The 19,404-nt window shown below is 36.0% G+C and overlaps 2 protein-coding genes across 2 annotated transcripts; both read left to right on the forward strand.

Moving 5' to 3' along the window:
- Positions 1-3,683: 3,683 nt before the first annotated feature.
- On the forward strand, positions 3,684-5,484 carry LOC114751255 (ankyrin repeat-containing protein NPR4-like). The gene is made up of 4 exons (XM_028939913.1): positions 3,684-3,813; positions 3,909-4,019; positions 4,224-4,816; positions 4,927-5,484. Exons 1-4 carry the CDS (start codon positions 3,684-3,686, stop codon positions 5,482-5,484), a joined length of 1,392 nt encoding a protein of 463 aa, XP_028795746.1.
- A 3,388-nt stretch (positions 5,485-8,872) lies between these two features.
- Positions 8,873-19,184, forward strand: LOC114751256 (uncharacterized). The gene is made up of 6 exons (XM_028939914.1): positions 8,873-9,518; positions 9,603-9,761; positions 10,072-10,185; positions 10,328-10,378; positions 17,883-18,424; positions 18,537-19,184. Exons 1-6 carry the CDS (start codon positions 8,873-8,875, stop codon positions 19,182-19,184), a joined length of 2,160 nt encoding a protein of 719 aa, XP_028795747.1.
- The last annotated feature ends 220 nt before the right edge of the window (positions 19,185-19,404 follow it).

Here is a 19,404-nt window from a genome sequence, read left to right on the forward strand (position 1 = left end):
TTATACATTTTTTTCAAAAGAAAATCTTAATTAGACCAGACATCCTGATATTTAAAATAAAAGTTAAATTACACGACAGCATATAAACAATAATACAATAATTATTTTATGCTACTGGAATCCTGATACTGATCGTAGGGCAGATTCTGCTATGTTACATATATATGTACATTAATTATGACGTAGCTCAATTTTGAATAGTGCCAGGTTCTAATTCTAAAAAGCTATTAAAGTAAAAGTATGTTTTTATAATTTTATAATTTTATTTTTATGATTAAAGTAAAAGTATTGTGCCTTTAGGATAAAGTATATACATAGAGTCGAGATTTTATTCCGTTTTGCATAATCATAATGTTATCATGAGAGCTTTTTTCCCGCCAAAAGAGTGTTGACTCTCGTGATTACTGCTTCACCCCCCCCCCAAAATTGTCGGGGCAAGTGTTTGATTTGTTAATTACTATGCTGATGATTCATGTAGTCTTAAAAACAGAATGTTGAATGCCCCAAACGCTAGGACACATTTGGAATATAATCACTTAAAGCTAATTTAATAATTTTGTTTGAGATCTTCTGTAGTTTTTTTTAAAAATAAAAACAAGATTAGTTGGCATACAAATTTTGGAATCAAGTTCTACTTGATCTTAAAAATGCGGCATTCTTGATCACGGTGATTATCAAATGTTAAAGTGTCAAATATAAACAGAATTATTGGGGATTAAAGTATAGATTCCCTAGTGCACTACTTATATGGGAGAGCCTTATTGCTTGTCCTGCAGTAAGATCCTTTTAATATCCTAATTCCTACGCAAAACAATGGCTCGGATACGTTGATGTGTGTGGGTGCATACGTGATAAATGTGTATGTACAAGGCTAAAGTGGTTACGTCTAGTTTTTCTCTTTGTTTTATTTATAGTTAAAAAGATAAGTAAAGATGACATAAGATTATAAACGGGATTGAACATGTCACCTCTCAGTCTCAATGAAAAAGTTTCATGCCACTGAACTAGTCTTTCCAAAATATATGTGATGACGGCTATATATATATGTTGATATATATGTGTGGGTGCAGATGTAACTCTCTGGATAATCATGAGAATGGATGTGAGCAGTCTGCTGCCGGAGAGATGAAAGGTACGAGATATAAGGAGGAGAGAGGGTATTTATTAAATGCAGGAGAGATGAGAGAATTTTCGTATCATGTTTTTTAATAAGGGTAAAATAGGCATTTTTTTATCAATTTAAAACACATTTAATAACTTAACTAACATCTCTTGATTTGTGAGAAAACTTAAGTAACATCTCTTGATTTATTATTTTTCATCTCACTCCTCTCTCTCTTATACTCTATAAGGCATCTCCAGTATGTTTCATACAGACTAAGAAAAATCTTAAATTTTATTAACTCTCATTTAAAATTTAATGAATTTCTAACTTTATCCCTATTTAATATACATTATACCTCATATAAACAAAGTCAACATAATAATAAATGAGGGGTAAAATTGTACATCCATATAAAAAATTTCTTTCAGTGCCCTATAAATAGGATTAAAAAATAGCTTCTCTCTCTGTTCTATAAATAGGACCAGAGGAGTATTGAATAGTGGTGAAAGTGAAAAATCATATTAATTATTCCAACAACATTTTATATTTTAAATCATAATTTTCTTCTAGCTAACGTCTCATACAGTACTAATACCGATTCTAACATTCATTTTTGTTCACACTTGGATTCTAACAGCCACTGATACACATGTATTACGTGGTACCAAAGTAAAACACACACACACACACACAAGGCATTTTCTTTTCAATTTTTTCCCTTTTACTTTTGATTTTCTGCAAGCAACAAAGAATATATATCGCAGCACATATGCTTTTAGAATATTATAGCCCGTTAAAAAGAAAAGAAAAAAATAAAAAGAACAATGGACGACGGACACACTTCTATATGAGACTGATTATTCCATAAATCTCAAAATATATCGAACATTAAAGTCCCAACAAATAATGATTATCAAAGTCTTTATTTGTGTCCGGGGGTCATTTTTGACTTCAAGCCTTTACCGTGCAATATATATTTCTGACCATAGGCACCGTTAATTTATTTATATTTTTAACACGCACAAGTAATTTCATATAGATTTAAATTTGAACTGCACCATAGTTAAAAGTGCGGTTATACATTTTTTTTCAAAAGAAAATTTTAATTAGACCAAGACATCCTGATGTTTAAACTAAAAGTTAAATTACACGACAATATATAAAAAATACTACAATAATTATTTTATGCTAGTGGAATCCTGATGCTGATCGTATGGTAGATTGTACTGTGTTATATATATACACACGCATACATATATATATATATATTAATCATGACGTAGCTCAATTTTGAATAGTGCTAGGTTCTACTTCTAAAAAGCTATTATTATGCATCACTATTAAAAAGCTATTATCATGCATTACCATATATATCACACTAATATTCGATTTTCACTTCTTCTTTTTTACATAAAAAATACTTATATACTGCCTAATGATTAGAAAGCTTCCCGCCAATTCTGTGTGTGTCTATATATATAAAGAAGTTCAGGCAGACATTGAGCACAAGCAGGAGTGTGTTCGTGAGAGGAAAATGGGAGAGACGAGTGGTGAAATTAAGATAGAGGGAGAGGCTTCTCTGTTCAGCGAGAGAATAAAAAGAGCTCAGAGAGCTTCTAGGTCTGAAGATTGGAGAGCCTTCAAGGAAATCTTTGAAGAAGATAAGAAAGATCTGCTTGAGGATTTCGACTTGTTCAAGAACACCGCCATTAATGTTGCAACTCGCTCTGATAGCCCCAAACTCCTTCAGGATTTGCTGGAGATGCTTTCAGCCCAAGAACACTGGCATGCTTTCACAAGGAAGACCTGGGAAGGTAACACTCTCCTTCACGAAATCGCTTTGGTTTGCAGGGTGGCGGAGATGGCTGATGTCGTACTCGACTTCGAAAAGAAGATGGGGCCGCCGCTGGAGGAGGAGCAGGAGGAGGAAAGGGGAAGGCCATTGATGGAGAGGAAAAACTCAAAAGGTGAAACCCCACTGTTTAGGGCAGCCAAGTACGGCAACTTGAAGATGGTAATCCATATGGCCAAACGTGCGGAAGCTCAGCCTCAGAGTGATATGAAAATTCATCTTCGTAGTGATACTCGGACCATTCTTCATGCTAGTATGAATAGCCAATCTTTTGGTAACTATATGTCTCCTTTCTTGCGCTTGTTTTAATTATGGTTTCTACTAGGTAATCTGTATATCTTGATTTGTTTGTTTTGTTGGTTGAATCATTTTAATTTGAATCATCTGCCATACATCGCTCTATCTCCCATTTTTCTACAGACGAAGCCAAAAAAAAAGTTTTTTTTTTGGTTGTAGATCAGATTTGTTTTATTTACAGTTTCATTGTTTTACTACATATCACCTCAAGTCTTAAATAATGTTATCATGAGAGTTTTTTTCCGCCAAAAGAATGTCGACTCTCTTGGTTATTGCAAACGGGATTGAACCTATCACCTCTCTCGGTCTCACTCAATGAAAAAGTTTCATGCCCCTAAACTAGTCTTTGCAAAATATATGTGATGACGGCTGTGTGTGTGTTGATATATATGTGTGGGTGCAGATGTAACTCTTTGGATAATAATGACAATGGATGTGAGCAGTCTGCTGCTGGAGAGGAATAAAAGTGGGCTGACTTGTCTTCAGCTTCTCGCCAGAATGCCCACTGCTTTTCGGAGCCACTACCCTCTGGGATCCCTTGCCAATCTCATCTATAACTGTACTTTCTCTCTCCCTCCCTCTCTCTCTCTGTTCTCTGTGTGAATGCAAATGAATGTAAATCGTAATTTGGATGATATATACATATATATATAGCGCTTCCGGATGAAAGATACGAGATTGAAGGTTACGATAGCTTCGAGTTGCTTAGGCCTTCCTCAGACTTAGAAACTGGACAACAAAATGATGCCAAGCCACCAGCTTCAGGTACCTTAGCTTGTTGTTACAAGAATGTTAATTATCACGTCCAAGGGCTCTCACAATATTTAGCCGACGATATTCAGGTCTTTCAAGGATAAACTATGCGGTTTGGAAACATCTAGCTAAAGGTAATAAGAATATTGTTTACGAATCAAAACACCCACACCTTGATCACAACACTGAAATTTAATGAAATAGTATGACAAACAGTGTTCGTGGGGATTGATTCCCTCTGGAGAAGAAAGAAGCATCATCAGTTAGCAGAGCGTCTGGCCAAGTTTCTGGTTAAGCATGATTACTCGTGGCAGATCTCTTACAATCATATTAAGAAAACACTGGTCGTTTTGCCATCTGTTGTTTACAACGTCGCAAAAAGGAAGAAACAAGTGGAACGCAAGGAAGAGAAGAGGCAAGAAAAACAGGATCTTGATGACGACGACGACGACGACCAAGATCCAAACAAACAAGCAGAAAAGAAACACCATTATGATAATCACACTCCATTGCTGGTTGCTGCGAGCAATGGGATTATAGAAATCGTTCAACTGTTCCTTGAAGAGCATCCAGAGTCTGTAAATCACGTAAGTGAAGATGAACAAAACATACTCCATATGGCCGTCAAGCATCGTCAGTTAGAAATCTTCAAACTTCTCAAGAAAAATCCATCTTTTGGCACATTGGTCACTCGAATATCTAGGGAGAATCGTACAGTTTTGCATCAAGTTGCTAGAATGGATTATTACAGAGCAGCTCGCCTTGCTGGCGCAGCTTTCCAACTTCAGGCAGAGCTAAAATGGTACAAAGTAAGCAAACAAATTAAACTATATAACTAGCTCTTATTCATGTTATCTTCACTGATATATATTAATGGTATTCATATTTAAGAAGGCCAATATTTTGTTGGTTTGCGCAGAGAGTGGAAGAAGTTGTTCCCAGTCATCTGCACTTGCATTGTGACTATATGAGGCTTACAGCAGGGGATGTTCTGGACATAGAGCACGATACTATGCTTGCAGACGCACAAACATGGATCAAGCAAACCGCCGAGTCCTGCTCCACCGTATCGGTGCTCGTGGCCACGGTTGTTTTTGCGGCGGCCTACACCATCCCGGGAGGGAGTGAGGGCGGCACGCCGGTGTACCTCAGATCGCCGGTGTTCATTTTCTTCACCGTCATGGACATCGTGGCACTTGCCTTCTCCTTGGCTTCCGTGGTGATGTTTCTTTTCATCCCCACGTCGCCGTTTGAGCTCTGGGATTTTAAGAGGTCTCTGCCACGTAAATTGAATATAGGGTTCGCTTTTCTGTTTTGCTCGCTGACCACCACAATGCTTGCTTTTAGTGCAACCATTTTGCTGACTATTAGGTTGCAATGGAAGCAATGGACTTCGACTTTGGTTTATAGTGCTGCGTTCTTTCCTGTGACCATATTTGGATTGATCGAATTCCCACTTTATATAAGAAGATCATGAAGGTGATTCCAATTAATAGAGCCGTCAAACATTGTTGCTGCAGAGGGAATCAAAGAGCAAAGTATCCGTAAGCGATGAATAAAGTAATCGGTGAAAATTTCAAATCAAAGGTTTGTTAATTATTAAGTTTTTCTGCAAGATAAAAGGAATTGTGGGTGTTTGATGAATATGAGAGAGAGAGAGAGAGAGAGGAGCTGGTTTGTTGTTGAGTTGTATTGTTCTTATATAGGAAGCCATGTTGGTTTGGTCTGTTCTGTTATTCTTATATAATATGAGCGAATTTGAATCTAAGTATCTTGTCCAGAACACAAGAAAATTATAACCGACAATATAAGATTCCTTTTGATCATTACATCCCCTAAAATGCTTATAATTTATAGCCAATTCTAAATTCAAATAAAGGAAGAGGGTTGTGTTGGTCGACGAAGAATTTTATCCAACCTCTTTTATAACATAATTCTCCTAATCCCCTTATATGCTATCTCTATTCATCTCAAATATTAACAATATTACTCATTTTGAATTCCCTTCGCTTCAAAATATGATTCCTTTTGAAACCACATTTTTGCTTTTACATGTCTCTTTAAGAACTCAATATAACATTTTCACGTTTTTGTTATTATATCTTTAATTATTTATAACCGCACATCAGTATATACGAAACATTAAAGGTAAATTTGGAATTGTCAGAAAAAATTTCATGTTATGCTTTTGACTTCATTAGGAAAAGGCTAAGAGACGGAGAGAGTATTGGATATTTTAGGACTTCTTAATTTCAGCTGAAATATAGTAAAAGACAACTAGATAAAGAAGGGGGAAGAGGTTTTTAAAAATCAAAATAAAAAGACTGGGGAGCCATTAAGTTCAACTATATGTTTATATGGCATTTTCGATCCTTTACCCTATAAATTAAATCTTGTATTTAATACGAGGAGTAGTAATATTTTCTATGGAACTAGAATAGGCCCTCAGATACCAGCGGCGCTAAACCATGTGGGCCACTTAAAGCCCAATATCAATCTCCTCCGCCTCCGGTTAACAAGCCCACTTGCAGCTTTAGCTACAGCGTTTTAGTTTCTGAATATTACCCCAACACACAATGGACCTGGCTTCTCTTCGCTGCCAGGTCCCTCCGCTGCCCTCCTCTACCCAAAACACTGCCGTTTTGGGTGCAAAATGAGGGGGCCTGATTGCTTTTTTTTTTTTTGGTATTTTGAAATTTTTTAAGTAGTATCTAATATCTTTTTTTCATAAGAATCCAATGTTCTAAAATAATTTTTTATTACAGCCAGTATTATAAAATATTCTTTTAGTGACATCCAATATCATAAAATAGTTTTTATCTTAAAAGTGTTTGTGAAGTAGCAACAATATTTAAGATACTGAATGTTACTGAAAAAATATTTTAGAATACTGAGTGTATAAGAAATTATTGTAAAACACTAGATACTACTGAAAAAATAATTTAAGATACTGAGTTTAAAAAAAATAAAATGAAAGGTGCTTATAAAAAAAATTTTAATGTGTTAAGCATATCATAAATTATTTTAGAATATCAGATGCTACTTAAAAAAACTTCAAAAAAAAAAAAAGAATCAGTCCCCTCATTTTGCACCCAAAACGGCAGTGTTTTGGGTAGAGGAGGGCAGCGGAGGGACCTGGCAGCGGAGAGAAGCCAGGTCCAACACACAATACCCCCATCCAAAGAATTTGACTCCAGTCTTAATATAATGCTCAATTAATTAATTTGAGGTGAATTAGTTAATATGATATATATTTATAATATTCTTAACATCTTTTTAATTTCTTTCTTTCCTCTCCTACTTAACTATTGTTGAGGGAAAATCAAGAGGGTTAGTATGAAAAAAGTTAATAATTATATAAAATATGTCTTACATTTAATATTAATATTAACTCTTCAATTAGATCCTATATTAAAGACCAAAGAAATATTTCTTTTAGGTAACGCCTTTGAAAGGTCAATAAATTAATTAAATAATTGGTAATCGAGTTTCATTTGATTAGGTTAATTTGGGGCACGCGTTGGACTCATTAACAAACCTAGGTCTTGGCAAGCCCATCAACATGCATCTGTGAATCAATGTTTTAAAAACCAGAACGGACATTAAACCGGAAAAGCTAATGGGTCATGGTTCAATCGGTTGAACCGACGGTCGGACCGGTAATACAATAATTAAATAAAAAATAATATTATATACTTATATAATAATATATGTATAAAATAAAATATTAAGTTATGAAATAATTAAAAATAAAAATATTTTAATTTCCAATAAATTAACGCACTTATATCACAATAATGTATCTAATCATTCACAAAACGAAAATATGAAAAACAGAAATGCATAAATAAGAGTTGCGTAACTTGTTAAAAAACGGGATGGGAAGTTTTTACTGCCTCGGTGACTCTGTGTGGAGTGACAGGTGAGAAATTAAATTTATTAACATCGAAGAAAGAGAAAGGAAGTGCCAGTAAAGCATTTTGTTCTCCTATCCTCCGGTCTTTTCATGGTTTCATTTTTACGTCTTCACTCTTCACCTTTCTTCTTCAAGTCCAGCCGTCCCAGCTCCAACACAGTTGAGTTTCATGGATAGCAAGTGATCTGGGTTTTAAGTGTGAACGAACCCTCATTTCCTTGTTGGTCTCTTTTAATGCTGATTATATGATAAAGCATTTATTAATTATACTCACACTGGAATCCTAAGAACCCTTGATACATATGAATAATGTGGTGCTAAAGTAAACAACAGAAGGCATTTTCTTTTCAATTTCTTCCTTCTTTCTCGTTTTGATTTTTGTAAGCAAAGAATAAATATATTAACGCATCATTCTTTTACAGTATTATTACTTTCTTTAATCCCAAAAAAGGAACGATTAAGGGGAAAAAAACCCTTGTGTCCGCAGTTTATTTTGCAGTGTTTTACATATATCAATCAGTGTTCAGTAATATGAAAATATTTTCCTTGGTTTTATCACTCAAACCACTATATAGAAAAACTACAGGAATTAAGTAATAAACCTCTATTTCCTTAATCGATCTCTTTCTTTCTTTCTTTATCTGCTTTTTTTGTTTGGCAAACTACAGTTTTTGCTTTCTATTTTTGTAAGCAAAGAATAATATGCTTTCAATTAGGACATTAAAACGCTGGCAAAAAAATAAAAAGAACATTAGAGGACAGAGTACACTACTATCACAAAACTCAACACAAATCACTTAGATCAGATGCGAAGGTCATTTTCAGTTTTTCAGTATTTTACACTATTTTACACTGTGTGTACGTTTGTGCGTGTATCTACACACACACACACATATAGACACATGGGCATGAGAGCTAGCGGATAGTGTGGGCAAGTGAATTGAGGAAAATGGGAGAGAAGAGTGGTGAGATTGAGATAGAGGGAGGGAGTACGTTCAGCGAGGCAATGAGAAGAGCTCAAAATGCTTACTGGGCCCAAGATTGGAAAGCCTTCAGGCAAATCTTTGAGAAAAACAAGAAAGAACTGCTCAATAATTTCGACTTGTTTGAGGACTCCGCCCTCACCATCGCAACTCACAGCGATGATCCTAAGCTCTTGCAGGATTTGCTGGAGATGCTATCTGAACAAGACAGGTGGCTCGCCTTGACCAAGCCTAACTGTCGAGGCAACACTATTCTTCACAACATCGCCTTACGGAAGAGACTGTCCGTACGGATGGTAGAGCTTATATTCAAGTATGAAAACCAGGCGGCGGCGACACTGCCGAAGGAGGAGGAGAAAAAGAGGGGGCCGAGATTACTGGAGAGGAAAAACGAAAGAGGTGAAACACCACTGTTCAGGGCTGCTGCGTTCGGCAACCTCAAGATGCTTCAGCATGTGTTCGCCAGCCATTTTGTAGAAGCAGCTCAGTCTGAGGTTGACGCTCTCAAAATTCATCAATACAGCAAAACCGAGACCATTCTTCTTGCTGGCACTAATAGCCAACATTTTGGTCTGTACTTCAATTCAGAGATCACATTGCTTATTACACTGTGTATATATGTATATATATTATGTTCTACTTGATGTCCTTCGGGTATGAGACATGTTTGATTATATTGATGACATGTGAGTGCAGATGTAGCTCTTTGGATAATTAGCAAAATGAACGGGAGAAGCCTAGTTATGGAGCTTAATGAAAGGAAGTTCACTTGTCTTGAGCTTCTTGCTAGCTTGCCCCAAGCTTTTCGGAGCAACTACCCTATGGAATCATCCCCCACCAAACTCGTCTACCATTGTACTCTCTCTCTCTCTCTCTATAGATCGTTAATAATTGGGAGAATTGTCATGAAATTTCAATTAAGGAATACAATTACTAAAAATCCAGATAACAATAAAGCAGCTTACAATAACAGGTTGTAGGGTAACAAATGGTAATTACTCACTTGTTATAAGACCTGTTGGTAATTATTTTCCTTTCTTGGCACCTCATTGTAATTCTCCCTTAATAACTTACTTGTTTTACTTTCATAACTCCATTATTTCATGATTATTTCTTACAACTCTGGAAATGGGATCATGTATATGTGTATAATTTGGATGGATAGTGCTTCCCGATGAAAGATACCAATTAATTGAAGCTACCAATAGCTCCGAGTCATGTGGGCATCACACAGACATAGAAACTGGCCCACATGAGAGTGCCAAGCCGCCAATTTCAGGTACTTGATCTTCGTTTCAAAAATATGTGATCGGAATATATACTCCTACAATGTAAATACATTACAAAATAAGTCTTACATGTAAAACTGAAAGAATAGTATATATAACTAACATTAATTAATATATATAACTGAATTGCAGCAAGATATCTTTCAAGAATCAACTACGCTGTTTGGAGTAATCTAGCTGAAGGTGCCAACATATTGTTTTTTAAAAATCCACATACATATTTGGATTAAACTAACATGAGGAATTACTGAATTAGCAGTATTCACGGGGATTGAATCTCTCTGGAATGATAAGAGGAATCATCAGCTAGCAAAGCGTGTGGCGGAGTTGCTGGTGAAGCACGACTTCTCGTGGCAGATCTCGTATAGTAATCGCACAATTCAAGATTCACAGGTCCAACTGCCACCTGTTCTTTACAACGTCGAAAAGAGGAAACAACAATTGGAACAGAAGGAAGAGAAAGAAGATGATCAAACCAAGCTACAACATTACAGCACACCATTGTTCATAGCAGCTAGCACTGGGATTGAAGAGATCGTAGACTTGTTCCTTAAAGAGCATCCGGTGTCTATAAATTACATGGGTAAAGAAGGCCAGAATATACTACACATAGCCGTTAGGCACCGTCAATTGAAAATCTTCAAACTGCTCCAGAAAAATTATTTATTTTCTTCCCTTGGTTATCGAACTTCTGCTGCAAATCGCACCGCGTTGCACGAAGTTGCTAGCATCGAATATTACAGAGGATCATCCCAACCTGGTGCAGCATTCAAACTACAAGATGAGCTCAAGTGGTACAAAGTATGTATCCTAAGTTTTTAATGTTTTTGTCTCTTTTTTGTCACAACCAATGATTTTGTTGTTGTTGTTTGTGAGCGTGGATGTGCAGCGAGTGGAAAAAGTTGTTCCCAGTCACTTACACTTGCACTGTGACAATCAGTCACTAACAGCGAAAGATGTTCTGGACATGGAGCACCATGACATGCTCGAAAAGGCCCGGGAATGGATAAAGCAAACCGCCGAGTCTTGCTCCACCGTGGCCGTTCTTGTGGCCACGGTGGTCTTCGCGGCGGCCTACACCATCCCGGGAGGGAGCGAGGGCGGCACACCTGTATTCCTCAGTTCACCCATTTTCATCTTCTTTACTGTCATGGACATTGTGGCACTTGACTTCTCCTTGGCTTCCGTGGTCATGTTTCTTTCAATCCTCACGTCACCATTTGAGCTCTGGGATTTCCACAAGTCTCTTCCTCAGAAACTGAATCTGGGGTTTGCTTTTCTGTTCTTGGCGTTGACCACCACGATCCTTGCTTTTTGTGCAACGATTTTGCTCACAATAAGGCTGCCGTGGAAGAAATGGACTTCGACGTTGGTTTATAGTGCTTCGTTCTTTCCTGTCGCCATATTTGGCTTGATTGAATTCCCACTTTATAAGAAGATTCCAAGGTTGGTCCACACGGTATATAAGAAGACGATGAAGGCGATTGATGCAACTTGTCGAGTGCTCAGAAAGTTCAAGAAGCCAAAAAATCAATAATCGAAAAGTACTCACAGCAAATTTTAAATCGAAGAGTGTGCTAATTAATTTGTGCCTTTTCTACAAAATAAAGAGTTTGTGTGTGGGAGTGTGAGCGAGGAAGCCTCGCTAGTTGGTGTATTCTACTATCATCTCCGGATTCCAAATATAAAATCTATTTTATTTGGTGAAGCATTACTCTTATAAGAATATATGCGAGTTTGGCGTACTTTTTGTTAGGTATAACACCTTTCCAATAATTGATAATTGAGTTTCATTTTATGAATTTAATTTGGGGCACGTATTGGTGGGCGTGCATCTGTGAATGACTTCATTTCTTTCTTTCTTTGTTTCTTTATCCATGTTGGTCTTAGCTTCTAATGGAAATTTTTTTGAGTCTAACACTAATTACATATATAATAACATCCATTATGTTCACACCTTGAATCCTAACAACCATTGTTACATATGTATCATGTGGCGCTAACGTAAACAACAGAAGGCTTTTCCTTGGAATTTTTCTTCCAGTCTCTTCCTTTTTCCTTTTTATTTTTTAAAGTAATAAAGCAGTGTGTGTGTGTGTGTGTTTGTGTGGATGCACCATTCTTTTAGAATATTAGAGTACAAATGTATTCATTCGTCAATTAATAAAGTTCCATTTCTTGATTGGTCCCTCTAAATTGGAATTGAAAATTATTACTATGACGTAAATTCCCAATATTATATTGTTCTTTACCTAATCACTTAAAGTTGGCCAATCAGTTATTATATTAGAGAGGTTATAATTTTCTTTTGCATTTTTCCTTTATGTTTTTGCAAGCAAAGAATATGCAGGCATTAAATTATGATATTTGGGTGCTTTAAATTATGAAAATTAAAAAGAACATGAGAGGATAAAGTTAAGAAAGAAACCCAATTAAATCCAACTAAAATCAAAATTCAAATTCAAACCTACACTTTTAACAAATGCCTAATCTGATTAGGGAAGGGAATTGTGAATATTGTTAAAAGACAAGGATGTCCCATATAGTTAAAAAGGAAAATTGAAGATATATAGATGTAGACTAAACTTCAATTTTAATTCTTTCAATTAGGTTTAATTGGAATTTAATTACAAATTCCCACAGGCTTAGGTGGTCCCTCTCTCTTTTTTCAGCAAACTATGAAAATAAAATTATGACATACCAAGAAATTAGCTTCCGTAGTTTCAAGTGCGGAGGCCATTTATGGGTCCGTTTGTAATAACTTACAAATAACTTTTTAATCGTAATTTACAGAATACAAGTTAAATATGTAAAAGGAATTTTATCTCGGTTTACATGAAACGTGTTTATAAGTTATTTCAATTGTGATGGCAAACAGGGCCATTGGCTCAAAAGCTAGACTATCACGAAGATAAAGTTAAAATAAAAAGAGTAATTTATAATCCACTATAAGTGGCAGCTATTATTTTTTATCTAAGGAATTATAAGCATGAAATTCCCAGTTTTTAATTATGCTGATTCTAAATTTTAGAAAATTGTTGCTATTTATTTATCACATACAGAAATAAACACACAAAAATTATTGATTAATAATAAAACTTAGGTTGGTTCTGATGCAAGGGGCCATGAGAATAAGAGAATTTAAAGGCCACATATTCCAGTCTGTGCAAATTCTAAAATATAACGACTTAAGAAAGTTCGATTAGATCGACATTGCTTAAATCGTACTCAACAGTAAACAATGAGTGGTTTTATACTTAGTATTGGTGAGTCTGAGAGAGGAAGCCTTACTACTTGGTGTATCCTACTATTTCCGGATTCTAAATATAAGACTTATTTTATAATTTAAATTTTATATTATAAAATGAATTTTATATTTAATATCGGAGAAGTATTACTCTTATACGAGTATATGCGAGATTAATTGGTGTACCTTTTTTTTTTTTAAATCTCTTATTTTGTTGGGTATAACCCCTTTCCAATAATTGATAATTGAGTTTCATTTTATGAGCTTAATTTGGGGTACGTATTGGTGGGCGTGCATACGTGAATGACTTTATTTCTTTCTTTCTTTGTCTTTTTCCCCTGTTGGTCTCTTAGCTTCTAATGAAAATTTTTTGAGCCTAATACTAATTATATATATAATAACATCCATTATATTCACACTTGAATCCTAACAACCATTGTTACATATGTAGTGGCGCTAAAGTAAACAACAGAAGGCCTTTCCTAGGAATTTTTATTCCAGTTTCTTCCTTTTTCCTCTTTTTTTTTTTCATGTAATAAAGTAATGTGTGTGTAGTGGCGCTAAACTTCCATTTCTTGATCGTTCCCTTTAAGTTGGAATTGAAAATTATTATTATGACGTAAATTCCCAATATTATACTATTCTTTACCTAGCTAGTGCATCTCTTAAAGTTGGCTAACGAGTTGTTATATTAGAGAAGGTATAATTTTCTTTTCTAATTTTCCTTTATGTTTTTGCAAGCAAAGAATATGCACGCATTAAATTATGATACCTGGGTGCTTTAAAATTTAAATTATGAAAATTAAAAAGAACATTAGAGGATAAAGTTACAGTCCGTTTGGTATGAAAGATTTGGAGGGGAAGAGAGGGAGAAGGAGGGATTTTAATCATTTTTCTTTGTTTGGCAAGATAAAAATTTGAGGGGGGAATTTTTTAACATTTTCCCTCCCCTCCAAAATTGAGAGAATTGAGATAAAGGATAATATTTTGGCCTGTGTTGACTAATATGCCCATATTATTTTCTAATAATCCTATGTTACCCTTCACTGCTAAATTGTATGTGATTTGGTATATTTATAGATTCAATCATGCCTCTTTCCTCATATATTAAATATTATTTATAATTATATTTTATTAATTACTCTATAAAGTTTGTAAAAATTAGCTTAAATAATATAAGAGCAAAGTTGTGCATACAAAAATATTTTACCTCCCCTCCTTTCATAGACCAAAAAAGTAACATTAAAATTCCTCCCCTCCCCTCCCCTCATATTAATCCAAATAAGGTAATATTAAAATCACTTCCCTTCTTTTCATCTTCTTTCTCTCCATTAAAGTCCCTCCGCTCTCATCCCCTATATTGAGCCAAACACACCTTTAAAATCAAAATTCAAATTCAAACCTACACTTTAAAAAAATGCCTAATTTGATATGGTAATTGGGAATATTGTTAAAAGGTAAGGATGCCATATAGAGTTAAAAAGGAAAATTGAAGATAGATGTAGACCTGACTTCAATTTTAATTATTTCAATTAGGTTTAATTAGAATTTAATTACAAAATTCTCACAGGCTTAATTAGGTGGTCCCTCAATCGTGTTTTCAGCAGACTGTGAAAATAGAATTATGACATACCAAGTTTCCTATTTTCTAGTAGTATTTTATATTGATTGATTCAGAAAACAAACTATAATAACAAGGTGGACGATCACGGAATATGATCATTACGATACGCACAAATGAGTATATAAGATAATCAACTTGCTTCTAACATAAGCATCCTGATTTAAGATGAAATAAGCAGTAGCTTACAAACCTAAAATAACATTCGGAACAGATTTTCTGTGACAGCAAGACCAAAGTTCGGAGTAATTATCAATTTGCTGGAAAACGAGAGAGGGCTTTATTCTTATTTTTATTTTTTACCAGAAGAGAGGGCTTTATTTAAGACTCTAGGAATTTGCAATTAAATTTTAATTAAATCTAACTGAAATAACCAAAAATAAAGTCAGGCCTAAAATTATCTTCAATTTTCCTTTGTAATTACAGAAGTGCATTATGGTCTTCTAACAACAATACAACATTCATAATTTCCTAATTAGACCTCTTATCATGACTAGGAAATCATTAAAAGTATAAGCTTAAATTTAGATTTTGGCATCTCATATCTCAGCTGGATTTAATTAGGATTTGCTAAATTTAAAGTATAATACTATCACAAAACTTTATAAATCACTCACGTTAGGGGCGGGTGCCATTTTGAGTGTTTTACTTAAATCTCTGTGCCCCAAGAAATTAGCTCCGGTAGTTTCAGGTGCGGAGGGCACTTGTATTTTAACACAAATAGTACTCCTCCTGTTCTAAATACAAGAGTCATTTTATAGTATAATTTACACTATAAAATGAGGCTTATATTTAAGACCAGAGGAGCATAATATCAAATCCAAAATTGAATTGAACTATATATAAGCTCAAAAGTTAGACTATTACGAAGATATAGTTAAAATAGAAAAAGTAATTTATAATCCACTATAAATGGCAGCTATTATTTTTTCCATCAAAGGAATTATAAGCATGAAACACCCAGTTTTTCATTATGCTGATTCTAAATTTTAGAAAAATGTTGCTATTTATTTGTCGCATACAGAAATAAACACAAAAATTATTGATTAATAATAAAACTTAGATATGCAAGGGGTCATGAGAATAAGAGAATTTAAAGGCCGCATATTCCAGTCCGTGCAAATACTAAAGTATAACGACTTTAAGAAAGTTCAATTAGATCGACATTGCTTAAATCGTACTCAACAGTAAACAATGAGTAGTTTCATACTTCGAAAAAAAATAAAGGAAAAAGAAAAAGAAGAAAGAAAGCCGCTGCTCATTAGCTAGTATTGGATAGTCATATATCTTTTATAAAAAAAATACATTAGAGGGGGAAGGAGAAGAAAGAAGGCTGCGAGAAACCCGTCGCACCGTGTGCATATATAGACAGAACCATGGGGATAAGCACTAGCAGGGGCCGTGAGCAAAAGAGAGATCCAGGAAAATGGGACAGAGGAGTAGTAATGAAATTGAGATAGAGGGAGGGAGTATGTTCAGCGAGACAATGAGAAGAGCTCAAAAAGCTTACTGCGTTAGAGATGGAAAGCCTTCAAGCAAATCTTTGAGGGCGACAAGAAAGAACTGCTCAACAATTTTGACTTGTTTGAGAACCATGCTCTCAGCATCGCAATTCGCAGCCGTGATCGTAATCTCTTTAAGGATTTGCTGGAGATGCTATCTGAAGAAGAAAGGTGGCTCGCCTTGACCAAGCCCAGTCGTGGAGGCAACACTATTCTTCACAATATCGCCTTACGAAAAAGAGTGTCCATGGAGATAGTAGATTTTATACTCGACTACGAAAACGAGGCGGCGGCGGCACTGCCGGAGGAGTAAAACAAAAGGAGAGGGCCGAAATTACTGGAGAGGAAAAACGGAAGAGGTGAAACGCCACTGTTCAGGGCTGCTGCGTTCCGCAACCTCAAGATGCTCCACCATGTGTTCCATGAGGAGCGTTTTGCAGAAGCAGCTCAGTCCGCGGGTGACGCTTTGAAAATTCACCAATACAGCAATACTGAGACCATTCTGCATGCTAGCATTAATGGCCAACATTTTGGTTTGTACTTCAATTCATAGATCGCTTACTGCACTATATATATATATATGTATTATTCTTGTCCTTTAGCTCTGAGACAGGTTTGATTATATTGATGATGACATGTGATGAGTGCAGATGTAGCTCTCTGGATAATAAGAAAAATGAATGGGACAAAGCTAGCCCTGGAGGAGAATGACGCGAACCTTACTAGTCTTCAGCTACTTGCTAGCCTGCCCGAGGCTTTCCGGTCTCCGGAGCAACTACCATATGGGATTCTACATTAACCTCATCTATAAATGTACGTACTCTCTCTCTCTCTCTCTCTCTCTACACACTGCATAAATAATTTTCTTTTTTCACTGCATAAATCCATCAACTCTCACAACTCTTGAAATGGGGTGTACAAACATACATATATAAAAATATATGTAACTTGGATATGGATATATAGTGCTTCCCGATGTAAGATACCAATTAATCGAAGGTCTCGATAGCTCTGAGTCGACTGGGCATCGCACAGACATAGAAACTGGTCCACGTGAGAGTTCCAAGCCGCCAACTTTAGGTAATCTGATCTCTGTTTCAAAATATTTGCTCAAATTTTATAATATGTCTTGATCTATCGTTGTCGTCTAAGCAATATATATATATATCTTACTTGCATCAAGTTATCTTTCAAGAATCAACTTTGCTGTCTGGAGTAGTCTAGCTGAAGGTGCCAACATGATGTTTTTCTGAAAATCAAAACACACACACACACACACTTGTTTTGAGTACATATACTAACACGAATAATTAGCAGTATTCAGGGGGATTGAATCTCTCTGGAAAGATAAGAGGAAGCATCAGTTAGCGAAGAGTTTGGCGAAGTTTCTGGTGAAGCATGACTTCTCGTGGCAGATCTCGTCTAGTAGTCGTCCAACTGATGATTTACAGGTCCAACTGCCACCTGTTCTTTACAACGTCGAAAAAAGGAAACAACAACTGGAAAGGAAGGAACAGAAAGAAGATGATCAAAACAAACCTCAACATTATAGAACACCATTGTTCGTAGCAGCCAGCACTGGGATTGAAGAGATCGTAGACTTGTTCCTTAAAGAGCATCCAATGTCTATAAATTACATGGGTAAAGAAGGCCATAATATACTACAAATAGCCGTTAGGCACCGTCAATTGAAAATCTTCAAACTGCTCAGGAAAAATCCATTATTTTCTTCCCTTGGCTATCGAATATCTGTTGCAAATTGCACCGCGTTGCACGAAGTTGCCCGAATGGACTATTACAGAGGATCATCCCAACCTGGTGCAGCATTCAAACTACAAGATGAACTCAAGTGGTACAGAGTATGTATCTTAAGGTTTCAATAATTCTATTTAGTCATATTCAAGGTAACCAAGATTCCCCCCCCGGTTGATGGCAACCAACATTTTGTTTTGTGTTTCTGTGAATGTGCAGCGAGTGGAAAAGGTTGTTCCCAATCATCTACATTTGCATTGTGACAATCAGGCACTAACAGCGAAAGATGTTCTGGAGATGGAGCACCATGACATGCTTGAAAAGGCCCGGGAATGGATAAAGCAAACCGCCAAGTCTTGCTCCACCGTGGCCATTCTTGTGGCCACGGTGGTCTTTGCGGCGGCCTACGCAATTCCGGGAGGGAATGAGGCTGGCACGCCGGTGCTTCTCAGTTCACCGGTTTTCATCTTCTTCACCGTCATGGACGTTGTGGCACTTGCCTTCGCTTTGGCTTCTGTGGTCATGTTTCTTTCCATCATCACGTCACCATTTGAGCTCTGGAATTTCCACAAGTCTCTCCCTCGTAAACTGAATCTAGGGTTTACTTTCCTGTTCTTGGCTCTGACCTCCACAATGCTTGCTTTTTCTGCAACTATTTTGCTCACAATTAGGTTGCCGTGGAAGAAATGGCCTTCGACTTTGGTGTATAGTGCCGCGTTCTTTCCTGTCACCATATTTGGATTGATTGAATTCCCACTTTATAGGAAGATTCCAATCTTGATCCACAAGGTGTGCAAGAAGGCGATGAAGGCGATTAATGCGACTGGTCGAGTGGTCAAAAGATTTAAGAAGCCAAAAAATCAATAAGTGAACAGCACTTGGTACAAATTTCAAATCAAAGGTTTGTTAATTATTAAGTTTTTCTGCAAGATAATATGCGAGAGAGAGAGAGAGAGAGAGGAGCTGGTTTGTTGTTGAGTGTGTTGTTCTTATATAGGAAGCCATGTTGGTTTGGTGTGTTGCGTTATTCTTATATAATACGAGCGAATTTGAATTTGAGTATATTGTCCAGAACACAAGAAAATTA

The sequence above is a fragment of the Neltuma alba genome, unplaced genomic scaffold (genome assembly GCF_004799145.2).
Source record: "Neltuma alba isolate B1F8T4 unplaced genomic scaffold, ASM479914v2 tig00006840_pilon, whole genome shotgun sequence".
NCBI lineage: Eukaryota > Viridiplantae > Streptophyta > Magnoliopsida > Fabales > Fabaceae > Neltuma > Neltuma alba.

What these genes read in the sequence shown, in the direction of transcription:
- LOC114751255 (XM_028939913.1), top strand. Translation starts at nt 3,684, where the DNA reads ATGGATGTGAGCAGTCTGCTGCTGGAGAGGAATAAAAGTGGGCTGACT. An exon ending in TGCCAAGCCACCAGCTTCAG is followed by an intron (nt 4,020 to 4,223) that starts GTACCTTAGCTT and finishes TATGACAAACAG; the next exon opens with TGTTCGTGGGGATTGATTCC. An exon ending in CAGAGCTAAAATGGTACAAA is followed by an intron (nt 4,817 to 4,926) that starts GTAAGCAAACAA and finishes TGGTTTGCGCAG; the next exon opens with AGAGTGGAAGAAGTTGTTCC.
- LOC114751256 (XM_028939914.1), top strand. Translation starts at nt 8,873, where the DNA reads ATGGGAGAGAAGAGTGGTGAGATTGAGATAGAGGGAGGGAGTACGTTC. An exon ending in CACCAAACTCGTCTACCATT is followed by an intron (nt 9,762 to 10,071) that starts GTACTCTCTCTC and finishes TTGGATGGATAG; the next exon opens with TGCTTCCCGATGAAAGATAC. An exon ending in TTGGAGTAATCTAGCTGAAG is followed by an intron (nt 10,379 to 17,882) that starts GTGCCAACATAT and finishes AATAATTAGCAG; the next exon opens with TATTCAGGGGGATTGAATCT.